The sequence below is a fragment of the Benincasa hispida genome, chromosome 12 (genome assembly GCF_027475165.1).
Source record: "Benincasa hispida cultivar pf3 chromosome 12, pf3_genome.v1.1, whole genome shotgun sequence".
NCBI classification, from domain to species: domain Eukaryota; kingdom Viridiplantae; phylum Streptophyta; class Magnoliopsida; order Cucurbitales; family Cucurbitaceae; genus Benincasa; species Benincasa hispida.
The window spans coordinates 59,395,210-59,408,853 of NC_143489.1; the positions used below are offsets into that span (position 1 = coordinate 59,395,210).

Consider the following 13,644-nt stretch of genomic DNA (forward strand, 5'->3'; position numbering starts at 1 on the left):
CATATAGGTGTTTACAAACTACAAGACCTTACGAGATTTAGGGCATCAACTCCAATAGTCCCTCCACTCCCTTGATTTTGGAATCTAATTGTGTCGATCTCATTAGTGTTGTTACCCGTAAAGGGCTTGATCTTTTCAAACTCTGTTGTTTGGGTTGGCAACATTTCCTGCAAGATCGGGTCTCCGCGGGGCCCTGTCCCGAATGGGGCAGGGAATCATCGATTTGACCGGTGATGGGGTCAAATTGGGGACGGGGTGGGGATGGAGAGGGTATCCCCACCTCGTCCCCACCCCCGACCCCTCCCCGATTAGGTGTATATATATATATATATATATATATATATATATATTAGGTATTCAACTTTTTACATTTAACTTAGTTTTTAATTTAGTTCAATCTAAGCCCAACTAAAGTGTCCAAGCCAAACCAAATAGAAATTTAGGGGGAAAATAGTCCCCACAAAAAAACAATAGGAAAAACAGGGAATGGGTCCCCGCGGGTCCCATTTCCCCAATGGAGATGAAGGTAAAATCCCTTAACAAGGATGGGGATAAGGAACCCTCCCCCACCCTGCCCCGACCCCTTGTTTTGTTAAGGATATTGATGATTTAGCTAGGACCGCCATAGTTACCTCTTTCGTCTGGTGTCCATGCTCGGCTAATGAGGCTGCCCACCGCTATGCTCATGGCACAGTTTGTGGTGGTAGTCATAGGGTTTGTTTTGTTAATCTTTTTTCTCCTTTCTCTAAAGATGTTGGTTAGAATTCTTTTGTGGTTCCTGGTTGGTTTTCCTCTACTTGTGAAAAGGCTTGGTGTTTGGACCTTTCCTTGTTTCAATGTATTATTCTTTAAAAAAAGAAAAATGAAAACTCTCTAAATAGTAAATACTACATCTTTACCTCTTGAACTTACTTTGGAAGTTTGCACATTGGGAATAATTATTATTGGTTGGCTTTATAGTCCCTCATTTTCACAAAGATCTCTCAAATAATCAAAATTCAATCACAATTCTCAACACTTTAAATCTAATAATTTTTACTTTTTATTATATATATATATACACTCACACACACACATACATACACTATTATAATTATTTTTTTCAAAAAGTTTCTCAAACCCATGTGTCACGTGGGATCACCCAATTTTAAATAGGACCGTAGTATCCTCCATGTAAATTATTGGCTAAATTACTAGGTTTAATCTATCGACTTTCAATTTGAGATCCACTAGATGTATTTTTTAATTCAAATGTGTATTAAATATAAAATTTAAAATTCATATACTTTTTAGGTACTTACTAAATAACTTTTAAGAGCGAAAATTTAAAAAGCTTGAATCTTCAAATATCTCAAATATAGATTTCTAAAATGCATGGAATATTTAGACAACTATGCATTTATTGATATCATATATGGGAATGACTTATGTTTATGTGTTATAACAATAATTTTCTTACTAAAAGTTTTACTTATTAGTCTAATATAATTTAAATTCATAGCACGTGCATTTTAGTCTTGATTAATTTAGAGTCATATTTGTATATCAATTTTAGTTTATACTAGCTTTATGTGTTATTTTGTACAATTAATTAATTTATATATATTAATTCAATTTTAACTCTTTTTTTTTTTTCCAAATGTGACCACTAGTATAATTGAAGGTATTTTAGGTAGTATATGTATATATTAATTTATTTTTAATAAAAAAAATACAAAATGTGAAATAAAGTGAATTAACAAAAAATAAATAAATAAAAGATAAATGAAAGATAAAAATATCATTAGAGGATATCATCCACTTTAAAATCTTAGAAATCCGTGATTCAAAAGGACATCCAATATTGGTTAGATCTCCCTCGTGGCAATACAAATGTCCTAAATCATTGAAAATCTTATATTACCGTGAAACAAATGTCCTCTAAAATTTAAGAACTAAAATTGTAATTGAAGTTAAATTATTTGAATATGACAATATTAAATTTAAGAAAAATTTTCACAAATAAAAAAAATATCAAAATATTTACAGAAATAGCAAAGTGATAGACTTCTTGATAGAAACCTTTATCAAAGAATATTAAAATTTTGTTATTTTAGGTAAATAATTTTCCTTAGTTTTTTATTTTTTAAAATGTGCTTAAATTTAATCGTGTGATATTTTGAGTATAACAAAGATGAGATATATAAATTTGAGTTTGAAGTTTTATTGAGCTATAATTAGATTGACATAAAATTTAATATAGAAGTTAAAAAAAGAGTTTTAAATTTATCTGTTGTCGCAGCATTTAGAGAAAGGATGAATGATTGAATAATGGTGTGGGGGGTTGAGGAGAGTGGGGTCATTTGGATTCAGATGTTTGTCTCCCGCCTTCTCCTCTCCCCTATTCCTACACAGTCTTTTGCAAAATACTCTTCTTCATTATCCCCAAACTACCCTCCCAATTTTTCAATTTTTCTCTTTTTGCCACTGCCCTTGTTCTATCCTCATACTGTCAAAATAGTCCTCTTCAGTTTCAATCTTTCTTTTACCCCCATACCCCTTCTTTTCGCTTTATTTACATTTTCCACCCTCCCTGATTCCCTCACAATCATTTCCCGGGATCGGACAATTGCCCCATTCCAATCCCAATCCTATTCCTACTTACATTTTGAAATTGTGTTTTCTATGCAAATATATATATGTATAGTTTTTAAATAGGGAGTTTTGTATCCATTTATATGCTAAACTTTTTAAATTACAAATTTAATTTTGTGCTTTTTTTAAAAAAAAAAAAAAAAAAAAAAAAAAAAAACTTATGAATCTACTGGACATAAATTAAATTAAATTTACTTTCACCTATTAGCTTAAGTTTTTTAGATCAATTGATGATTTAAGATGATATCATAACAGATTGGTTCAAGATGTTATGTTATGTGTTCAAACCTCTATGATGTTATTTCCTTCCCAATTAATATTCATAGCTCATAAGTGAGGAGGAATGTTAGTGATATAAAATTAAATTTATTTCACCCACCAGCTTAAATTTTTGGATCAATAGGTGATTTAAGATTTTATTTGGTAATCATTCGGTTTTGTTTTCTTAATTGTGTTTGTTTTCTATCAATTTCCTGTCACGAGTTTCATTTTTCTTAAGTAAAAGAGTTGAAATCTTAACCAAATTTAAAAACATGCTTTTCAATTTGTTTTGTTTGTTTTAGTTTTCACAACTTGGTTTGGTTTTTTTTGAAAAAATATACATTTTTTACGATATATAAGTTGAGATAATCGAATATTTTACTTCGAGGTTGATAGTACAAGCACAATACTAGCATAGTTATGCTCATTTTGACATTTTTTTTAAAAATATCGATAGGAAGTAGATAATAAAATACATAAACTTAAAAGTTGAAGTGAGTTAGTAGGGGTGTTCAGATGACTCCATAGGCCATACTCGGAACAACCCGAACTACCCAATCCAAATTGTAAGAATTGGGTTGGGTTGAATTTTTTATGTTTTTTTTTCTGGATTGGTTGAATCTGAGTTACACTTTTAAAATTTGAGTTAACCCAACCCAATCCGAATTTCTATATATACATATATAAACTCATATATTTTCATGATGCTTGTAATAAATATCTTAGATTTTGATATTTAACATTTTATTATTATGAAATTTTAGTTATATAAATAAATAAGTAACTTAACAACCCAACCAATCCAGGATTGAGTTGGGTTTCAGGTAATTTGGATAGCCAACTCAACCAATCCAAAATTTTGGGTTGGTCAAAAAAATCTTCTCAACCCAAGTCATATACATCTCTAAGTAATAGACTTAAAATCTAAAATCAAATGATTCCAAAATCTATTAGGCATAAAATTCAAACTTAAAATCTAATAGAAGAATTATTATTATTTTTTTTTTTAAAAAAAAAACGTACTGTAGACTATTTCTGAAATTTTAAAAACTAAATTAAACTTGTAATTTAATAATTTTTAATTTAACTATATATAACTAATAAGAACTCGCATTTTCATCAAGGATATGTACTTAAATCAATTTCGCCTACGCCAACAGAGAAAAGTTATTTTTAGTAGAAATAGAGTAATAAAAGTATTGGAACGATTGTGTAGGGCAGTTCTATGTGCCTCCCCTCACATTAACAAATCCAAAATTCCAAAACAAAATCCCCACTCTCTAAAAATCTTTCTGTGTTTATTTCTTGAGGCCCTTTGACTCAAAAACCACAAAAAGAAAAAGAAAAAAAATATTATATATGGATTGAGATATGACAGCTCTCTGTTTTTTCTCGTTTTCTGTTTCGATTTTATGACCTTACTCCACTTCACTTCCTCCTCCATTTCTGGCCGGCGATGGCCGTAGTCCTCCTCTACCACCACCACAACCGCCACCGTCGCCACCGCAGCCGTCTAACCCTTTTTCTTCTCGCCGCGGTTCTCCTCTTCCTCACTACCGCCATTGCCGCCCGCCCTATCCCCATCGGTAAGTTCCATTTTCCTTTTCTTTTTCTTTTTTTTTTAAATCCCAATTCTTTCGGCTCAAACCCATTTCTCAATTCTTCTAATTATTAACCCATTTGTTAAAAAACAGAGTTTCCAGCAGGAACAGAGGAGCGAGTTGTGACACGGCGGAGACTCAGCGGGCCAGGGTCGTCACCGCCGACTTGTAGATCGAAGTGCGGCAGTTGCAAGCCGTGTACGGCGGTGCACGTGCCAATTCAACCGGGACTGAGTTTGCCGTTGGAATATTACCCTGAAGCTTGGCGATGCAAATGCGGCAACTCCCTCTATATGCCATGAAATTTTAGCAACGCTCTGTGACATTAAACACTCTGTTTTTTTTTTCCCCCTTCTTCATCTTTGTCAAATATATTCTGCTCGATTGTTTTTGCCACTCGTAGTCACTTCAATGGAGATTTTTTCCTCCCTTTTTTTGCCCTTTTTTAAAATTGTCTATATAATATAGTGTCATCGGAACTCGAAATCCCCCATTGTTGTTTGTTTTGCTGCGTTGGGAAAGAAAGTTTAGGACTTTGGAAATACAATAGTTTTCTTTTTCTTTTCTTTTTTTTTTTTTATTAGGCCATCATTTAAGAAAAAAAAAAAATCCCTTTCATTTTATACCATTACATATTTTCTCATACCATTTTCTAATTTAAAATTTTCACAATAATTAGACTCATCGATGAAGAAGAGCTCATTATTCTTATTTTTTTTTAATGTGGTCAATGTACGTGGGTGTATTTATATTAGGTTTCATAAATAAGTAAGAATATTTTTCATGGTTATTAAAGGGGAGGTAAGTTTTTTGCTTAATTAAAAAAGATTGTGACAAAGGGATGTTTTGAGAGTGGGCAATTAGATGTGAAGGGGAAGAATAATAATAGGTTAGCACATTCCTATAATTAGGGTAGCAAGAGTTAGTTGGACAAAAGGAGTGGAAGAAGGAAAGCAAAGCAAATTAGAGTAATGAATGAGTGACATGTTATGTATAAAAGAAAGTACATGAAAGGGGAAAATGGGACATTTGGGCCTTTTTTTTTTTAGTTCAATAAGAGGGAGCGATGAATTCAAATGTATGACCCCTTTGTCAACCACGTATACTAAACTAGGAAAACATTTCTATGCTGCTGCAGTTTGAATATTACTCTAATTCGTTTGTCATTCTAATTTGTTGTAAGCCACGTCAACATCATTTAAAAATCATATATTAAAACCTTAATTAGTCGAACTATGTGCAAGTTAATATGGTTTGTGTCGAGTCTTTCATAAAATTCAATCTCTTTCCTGCTCTCCTTGAGTAAAAATTTGGCTTTTTCTCCCTTTACTACACACTTCTTTATTTATTCAAAGACTTTGGGTTCGTAAATCCTCAACATGAATTTGTGCGTAAAAAAAGGTATTTCTAAGTTAGAAAATTTCAATCCAAAATGCCTTTGATAAAGATGGGCGATTTTATTCAAGATTCTATGATAGTTTTTCCTGTTATAATTCTCGAAAACCACAACAGAATATAGAACATTGAAATCACTATTTACAAATTTATGATTTTAAAAAGGATAACTCCATAAAATTCAAATATCTTTTCACTCGTTCTATTTTTCCTTAAATGTAATTAATTACGAAATAGTTTTCAAACATGTTAACGACGAATAGAATAAATAAAGGAAAAAATCACACACGAAAGAAAGTTGACATAGACGTCAACTTAAGTTAAAATCTATTAGATTTTTTTCACATACGCGACAATTTAAATTTACAAAGTCGAGCCAATTAGAGAAGATTAATTTAATTATCCTTTAATGAAGACCTTTTTTTTTTTATGAACTTGAAATGGTGTTTATTGAGGAGAGTAAGGTTTGAAGGAAGATTATTTTGGTGCCGCATAAAAGAGAAGTAAAATTTAACCAAAAAAAGAAAAACGTGTAAACAGTGGTATACAAATTATAACGTATGGCAAGATGCTAAAAGTGGAGACTGTACATAAATAAATAAATAAATAATGTTCATTATTTTTGTGAGAATATTCCAGAAATGCCCTTCTTGAAATGATTAAATTACTTTGATTTTGAAAATTATATATTTATTTAATAAATAAAGGATCCAAGTTTTGCCCCCCTCGTGCATGTGCCAGAATTTCTCAGCTCCCACGTGGGGCCGTTCTCACTGCTGTCAACCTGTTTTATATACAATGTATTTTACTAACCAATTTTTTCCCACAAAATTATAAATATATAAAATTGGTGTCCGGAGAATTTTGAATGGTCTATTCTATCTTAATTAAGCTTATTTCATAGAGTAAAAAAAAACCAAATTAGAAACGACTGTTCCAAAATTAAGAATTCGAATTAATGTAGATTAGGGATTTTTTTAATCCCAAATTACATGTTTATTAATCATGCATAATATACTAATGTTACGATATTATGATATTGTCAACAAGAAATTTAAACTTCGGAGGATTTTAAACCGATAATAAGAATGTCCCCACATTTATTAACATTTTATCCACATCCTAACTTTCTAATTAGGAACCATACCAACCCAATTTTTTGGAATATATTTTTAGGAGAATTTTCAAAAATAGAAAAATAAGATAAACGGATAGAAGTCTATAGTGATGGAAATTACTAAAAGTCTACCACAGATAGACCTGGATAGAAGTCTATTAGTATTTGTCAGTATTTTTTTACCCAACTTATAGGTCGAGGGTATACACTATTATGCCTAAATCAATATAATCATGGAGATCTATTCATAGACCATGGGCAATGATTTTATATTATAACTGTGGAAATAACACTGTTATCCCAAACTTTCATTGAAATAGCATTTTAGTTCCTAAACCATCTTGTAACGATTTTGTCAACATACTTGAGAGTTTGTAACAATGTAGTCCTTAAATTTTATCATATAACAATTTAATCTATATACTTTCAACTATGTAACAATTTATTTCATTTATTTTGAAATTATTCAAAATCAAGTATCGATGCAGCAACTAAATCTTTATGGTCTGTAAGCAAATTTAATCCTTAATCAATATATCAATCTACATCTACATGTATAAAAAAAATATTATTAAATCTTGATAATATTATTCACAACACGAACAAAATTTTATAACCTACAAAGTTCAAGAACCAAATTATCATTTCTATTAAAGTTCAAACACCAAATGATTTTCAACTCAAATTAATTATAATTTCATTTGACTTTTAGTATACGATAATTGTAATCGATAATACTTTTAGAGTTAATAATTAAGTATATACCAACATTTTTTTAAAAAGAAATGCAAATATAACAAAATTTACTGGTGATAGACTCCTATCAAAGATAAATTGATAGATTCCGAAAGCTTGATCTAAAATTTATTATATTTGCAAATTCTTTGAGCCTAATTGCTATATTTGCAAATGTCCATTTAATATAAGAATTTATAAATATACACAATAAAATGAAAAAAAAAATTCTTGAGCATTTCATTTTCGAAAAGTACAATATGATTTAGTTATCAACAATAATTTGCATTTTTCACACAGGGAAAAGATAATTTTCACAGAATACACTAGATCTTACTTTTTAAAAAAGGATTGAATATTAATATTCATATACTCTAGTTCTACATTCTTTTAGTTATAGGTCCACCTCAACATTTTTGTTAGAGTGATGGGGTCCACCATGGGTGATGATAAAGGTTTAGGGAAAAGGTGAAAAGAAAAGTATATAAGGCTTGAGGAGAGGGATGGTGGGGAATGCTTGTTTAATAAGAGCAAACAAGATGAGATTTGGATTGGTTTTAGAGTCTTTAGACTTGGAGATTAAAGAAACTAAGGCATTGGAAAAGGGGGAAAAATAGGAAGAAGAAGACATTCAAAGAAAGGACCCACTAGTTTTTTAGGGATAAAAAAAGGGGAAATTGAACAGTGAAATGAATTGAATTTACAAAATTATATATATGAAAAAAAGATTGTGTATGTGTTATGTGGGTGGGGAGAGAAAGGTTTGACAAGGAAGATGTGAAAGGTGTGGGCCATTGCTCCATTCCCTTCACCATCTCCTTTTGGTTTTAGTTCTCAGATGGGTCAAGAAATAGGAAAAAATAATTAAATTTAGAGAAAAAAAGGGGGGTTTATTTTGGTGAAGTGATGGCTGATTTGATGGAGAGGTTTGGAAAGAAGGTGGGTGTTGCAGACTTTTGATGCTGCAGTCAAGACCAAAGACCATGACCCTCCATTCCCATGTCTATGAATTTTCATCCATTCATTTTAACTCTCCCCCCCTCCTCCTCAACAATTATCCACTGCCAAGGACAATTTTCAGACACTTTCATGGGTTGTTCTGATTTCTTTTAAGGAAATTCTTCAAATGTCTAAGAGATAATCTCATATTTATTTGCATTTAATGAATCTTTAAACTATAGAACAAATTCTATCCAAGTAAGTAAGGTGGTTCATGTCTCATAATTATTTAAGCATATGAAGTTGAAAATTAAGAAATACGGATATGAATACAAGACATAGATATAAAATAATACGGACATGGAGACATGACAAAGACAATGTTTAATCAAAAAAGATATTTAAACATATACCATTCCCAAACAAGAAGGGAATTCAAAGTCAATGAGTTTATTTATTTATATGCTTAAAAAAATTAGTTTGATGAATCACTCTCAAATTTTATTATTTTTGTCATATGTGCCTATTCAATAGACACAACGAGTGTTCAATGCATGATTAACAAATGCGGGTCCTATTTTGTCTTTGTACAACAATGTCTAACACATTAGTGCCATAACAAGTGTTCTATACGTATCTAACAAGTGTAGAACACATGTCGAACATGGACATACTAATCAAACTAAAGTGTTCCTGCTTCTTAGGTTAAGAGTGACATCATGTCAAGATGTTATACTGGCTTCCAATTTGGTTACTTACAAGAAACAAAAGTCATTATAGTATAATCTCAAAGCAGCTCAAGGATGAAACCTAGAAATGTGATTTAATCAAAATTTGCATATCATTATCTGCAGAAAAGGGAAGAAAAAGAAAAGAATAATAAAGTATAGAGGGCCTGACCTGATGCATAAGGTAGTATCTAAGTATGATATGACGCTAAAATTATGAGAGCATGTATTGTTAATGTCAGTAATTCAGTGTCGAGAGCATGTGCTGCCTCTGCTGTTTGCTTTGAGGAGATGGGAATAACCTAGGGAAACGAAAATCTCGGCTTCTTCTTCCATGTACAGAGTATTAGGGTTTATTTAACAAACAAAAGAATAGTGATAAAAAGAAACACAACTATTTTCATTGTTTAGCACTCAAAAGCTTTCTTTGACTTTGATTTCTCACAGTCTATTTATGGGAACTGTCCCTCTCAGTTTCATCTTTCACCTGAAACCCATGTCTGCACATTATGAATAGTTTGAGTTACAGGCAGCTCATTTAATCTTACATCTACCAACAATCACTTAATTCTCGAACTGGGTTCAAGTCTTTTCCATGGGTTCGTCATTGACATCCCCAGCTACTTCTTGTTCCTCCATGGTTTCGGCCTCTTTACCTTCCTTTGGAGCTACTTCGGATGTTGGTTCATTTTGAGGTGTAGGGAACACCTGTTCCACCATCGTCACAAGCTCTTGCATTCTTCCTCCATCAACTCCATCATCTCCCATTCGAGCTTCACAGCTCTCTATAATCTAGAAACAAAAGGAATAGACCCCCCATCAATCTACATTTCAATTTAACCACTCATCCAAATTAATGTATTCATTTTCTTCGTCCATCAGATTCTTATATGAACTCGTAAACAAAGCATCCCAAGTTTCCAACATAGAAAGAGGACCATGGTAAAAGCACCGACAACAATTCGAATGGGAACTATTTTGGAAAACAACATTGCCTCCCAAGAATGGCCCAGTATTAGTTGACATGAGTTCTGGAATGTTGGGAGATATAAAGTCTTAAGTTCAAGGTTCAAGTAGAAAATTATAGAACTAAAAAAATGTGTTTGAGATTTAGTAAGATTGTCAGAAATAAGTAAAATATAAGAGTGCTATAGGTACCTTTGAGGTATGACGGAAAGAACTTTTTACTTTCATCTACAGAACTATTTTCAAGAATAATTTTTGGGCAGCTTGCAAAGGTTAAGTTATATTTTGCAGTATACACGGGGGTCCATCGTTTTGGAAGGAAAAAGAAAACACTTCACTATACTATTTCTGAAGCAACTTAACCCACGAGTAGAACTTTTGTCCAGAAAGCCGAATGCTATTCAGGAATCCTTCCGACCACCCCCAAGTCAGTCTTTACAGAACTACAGATTAACTGATGAAGATGACTATAGTTGAATTTTAACTACAATTCCTGACACCTACTCCACAACGTTCTTAATAACTAGACAAATGTGCTTCATAGCCAGAGAATCTAAAGCTTTTGTATTGTCAACAGAAAAAAGAAAGGCTACAAAGACTACGTAATTCTCTTCCAACACATTAAAAGGTATCATTTTAAAATAGCTGAAATATTATGGATCTCCTCCGTCCACCAAACATTCTAAGGCATTCACAGTTCCTTGACCTCCTAACACAAAGACTATTCAGAAAGAAAATTAAGACACCAATGAAAAGAAATGGCCTCATTCACATATGGGAAAATGTAAGATGAATTTAAAACAGAGAATACATACCAAAACATAGCATAATATTCATATAAAAATTTACAAACATACGGGAAGAACTACTGTCATGAAAGGGGGAAATTACCGGAAATAACTCAACCGGGGCAATCGGCCGACAATTAATGATATTGAGAATTTCAGCTTTCGCGAGATCATACTCTTTGGACCTCTCGACAAACTCAAGAATAGCTTCTCTCGATTGATTACAAGCAGGAGTTTGATTCAAATAATCATAAACCTAAAATAAAGAAAAAAAATGATTCGATTAAAACCTGCAACATCAACTCGTCCAGCACAAAAGAAGAGGAGAAACATATATAACCTTGTATTCAGATGGTGCTACTTTCGCAAGAACCCTAGTGGGATCTTTCGCTGCCCCCTTTGATCTTAAAAAGTCGAGAACCTCAAAATTCGTAAGAGGGCCTGCATTGGCTTCTAATCTGCAAACAATACTTCCGACTAGATTGTTAGCGACAGTAATTTGACGTCGATATTAAACAGAAATCATGGAATCAAATAGTTCGAACAGTTTTGAAACAAATAACAGGAAGAATAAGGATTAAGAACTTACATTTTCATGGAGAAGAAGCTTCAAGATTTGGCCGGAATCAAAAACCACTCGACGACGGCGACTAAAACCCTCGTCGATCCGAAATCGTCCATTACCAAAAATTTGTCAAGAAAGTGTTTACTTGGGCTTCGGAAAATGACTGACTATTGGGCTTTTAAATGAAAATTTTGGCCCTTTTGGAGGTTTATGTGCCGGGCCAATATGAGTGGTGTAATTTTGCTCCGTGTTAAATTTAGATTAATGGAATAATATGAGAGGTAATATTGAAAATTATTTGTAACTAAATTGAACTGTGGTAATCATTTTTTTTAATATATATATATATACACACATCATTTCCATTTATTAATTATTTAAATTTAAGAAATTTTATATAGGAGGAAAAAGCTATTAGTAAAAGCACACACACCAACAATGTTTTTAAATTCCATCTGATAATTTTTTTGAAATAAAATGCATTTATTTAATTTTTGTAATTTCAAATGAAAATCGTCATCGTGTCATGGAAGATTTACAAACTTGAAAACAAAAATCGGCATGATCAAAATAGTATATGATAAATGAAAACTGGAAATCAATATCAAATCCAGAGAAAACCCTTATGTATACGAAGAAGAAGAAAAGGGGAAATTTGATAAGAGAGAAAATAGGGTGATTTTTTTTTTTTTTTAATGAATTCCAAAAGTTCAGAAGATTGCTCCTGCTTTATTTTTTTCCATCTACTATGGAAATTTATATGGATGACCCATTTTTTGTGTCTAAAATGTCAAATGACCCATTTTTTAAAAATAATGTCAATTGATCCTCTGCTGACATCATCATCATACCAAATTACATAAATTGTCCTCACAAGTGCCTCACGTTATAAGTCTCGCTCTCGTCTAGTTAAACACTCTCGCTTTCACTTGAAATTCCTTTGGTTTGATGTGATTGCTCGTCAGTGTACGAATGATTTGACAATTTTCACGACTGAAGCCTCAAATCAATAATACCTAAACACAATACAATGGTGAATTCTTTAAACTCTAAACTCCATTTCAACGGTGATTACTTCTCTGGTTTTCGACGATGTTTTGTTGAATGGAGACTTTTCGAACGAGGATTTCCAAGAAAAGGCTTTTTCATAATGGAACAGGTTTTTCAGAATGATGTTTCATTATTTTAAGTTTGTTTCATTATTTTTGTTGTGTTATTTCTGGAAAGGTAGCATTACGAAATTTTGTATTGGGAGAGAGAGAGCGAGAGATAGAACGAGAGTGAGAGAGAGAAAGAGTAAGAGAGAGAGCGAGATTAAAATAGAGAGCGAGATTAAGAGAGAGCGAGAGTATACTTCAATTGCTTGTACAACTTAATGATAAATGTTCTCTTGCTTTGTAGGATGACAGAAAAGTGTCTATTGATTTGATATGAAGGTGATTAGGATGAGAATGAAAGTTCGTATATTGGGGGAGAGTTGACAGGATTCATTGTGCCTGTTACATTGAAGTATGAAGAACTTAAATCTCACAGGGTTACAAATGTCAGTTCTTCAGAGTTTGATCTTATAATGAGAGTTAAATATAAGCTTGAATATGAAGCGCTTCTACAATACATAAGGAATAATGATGATGTTCGCTTCCTTCTTTTCCGAGATGAGCTTAGTAGACTTCAGTTATCTATAACACTAAAATCAAATCAGGACGAAAATATTAGAATGGGGTTTGGAAATGTGAGTTATGATGATATGACTGTGGACAGACAATACGAGGAATCATATCAGTTTCATCGAAAAGAGGATGATATTCCATTGTCTACCAACACTATACCATTAACATTCTTACTAGACAATGACCGCACTAATCCAGGAAGATTGAATTCAGAATTGGGCGTGTTGGGGTTGATGCCCTAAAGT

General features: G+C 32.2%; 1 protein-coding gene and 1 long non-coding RNA gene across 2 annotated transcripts; one reads left to right on the forward strand and one right to left on the reverse strand.

The window, feature by feature from the left end:
• The first annotated feature begins 4,176 nt into the window (after positions 1 to 4,176).
• On the forward strand, positions 4,177 to 4,925 carry LOC120068042 (uncharacterized). The gene is made up of 2 exons (XR_016525352.1): positions 4,177 to 4,481; positions 4,590 to 4,925. It is a non-coding gene; the product is annotated as an uncharacterized LOC120068042 (long non-coding RNA).
• Positions 4,926 to 9,783: 4,858 nt separating this feature from the next.
• LOC120067805 (uncharacterized) lies at positions 9,784 to 11,956 on the reverse strand. Its single transcript, XM_039019396.2, has 4 exons — positions 11,754 to 11,956; positions 11,505 to 11,622; positions 11,268 to 11,420; positions 9,784 to 10,202 (listed from the first exon to the last, which is right to left on the reverse strand). Exons 1-4 carry the CDS (start codon positions 11,759 to 11,761, stop codon positions 9,993 to 9,995), a joined length of 489 nt encoding a protein of 162 aa, XP_038875324.1. The 5' UTR covers positions 11,762 to 11,956; the 3' UTR covers positions 9,784 to 9,992.
• Positions 11,957 to 13,644: the final 1,688 nt, after the last annotated feature.

Excerpts from the sequence above, each read along its gene's own strand:
- LOC120067805 (XM_039019396.2), bottom strand. Across the intron at positions 11,421-11,504 it reads TAGCACCATCTGAATACAAG|GTTTATGATTATTTGAATCA; the intron begins GTTATATATGTT and ends TCTTTATTTTAG. Across the intron at positions 10,203-11,267 it reads CCCCGGTTGAGTTATTTCCG|ATTATAGAGAGCTGTGAAGC; the intron begins GTAATTTCCCCC and ends TTTTGTTTCTAG.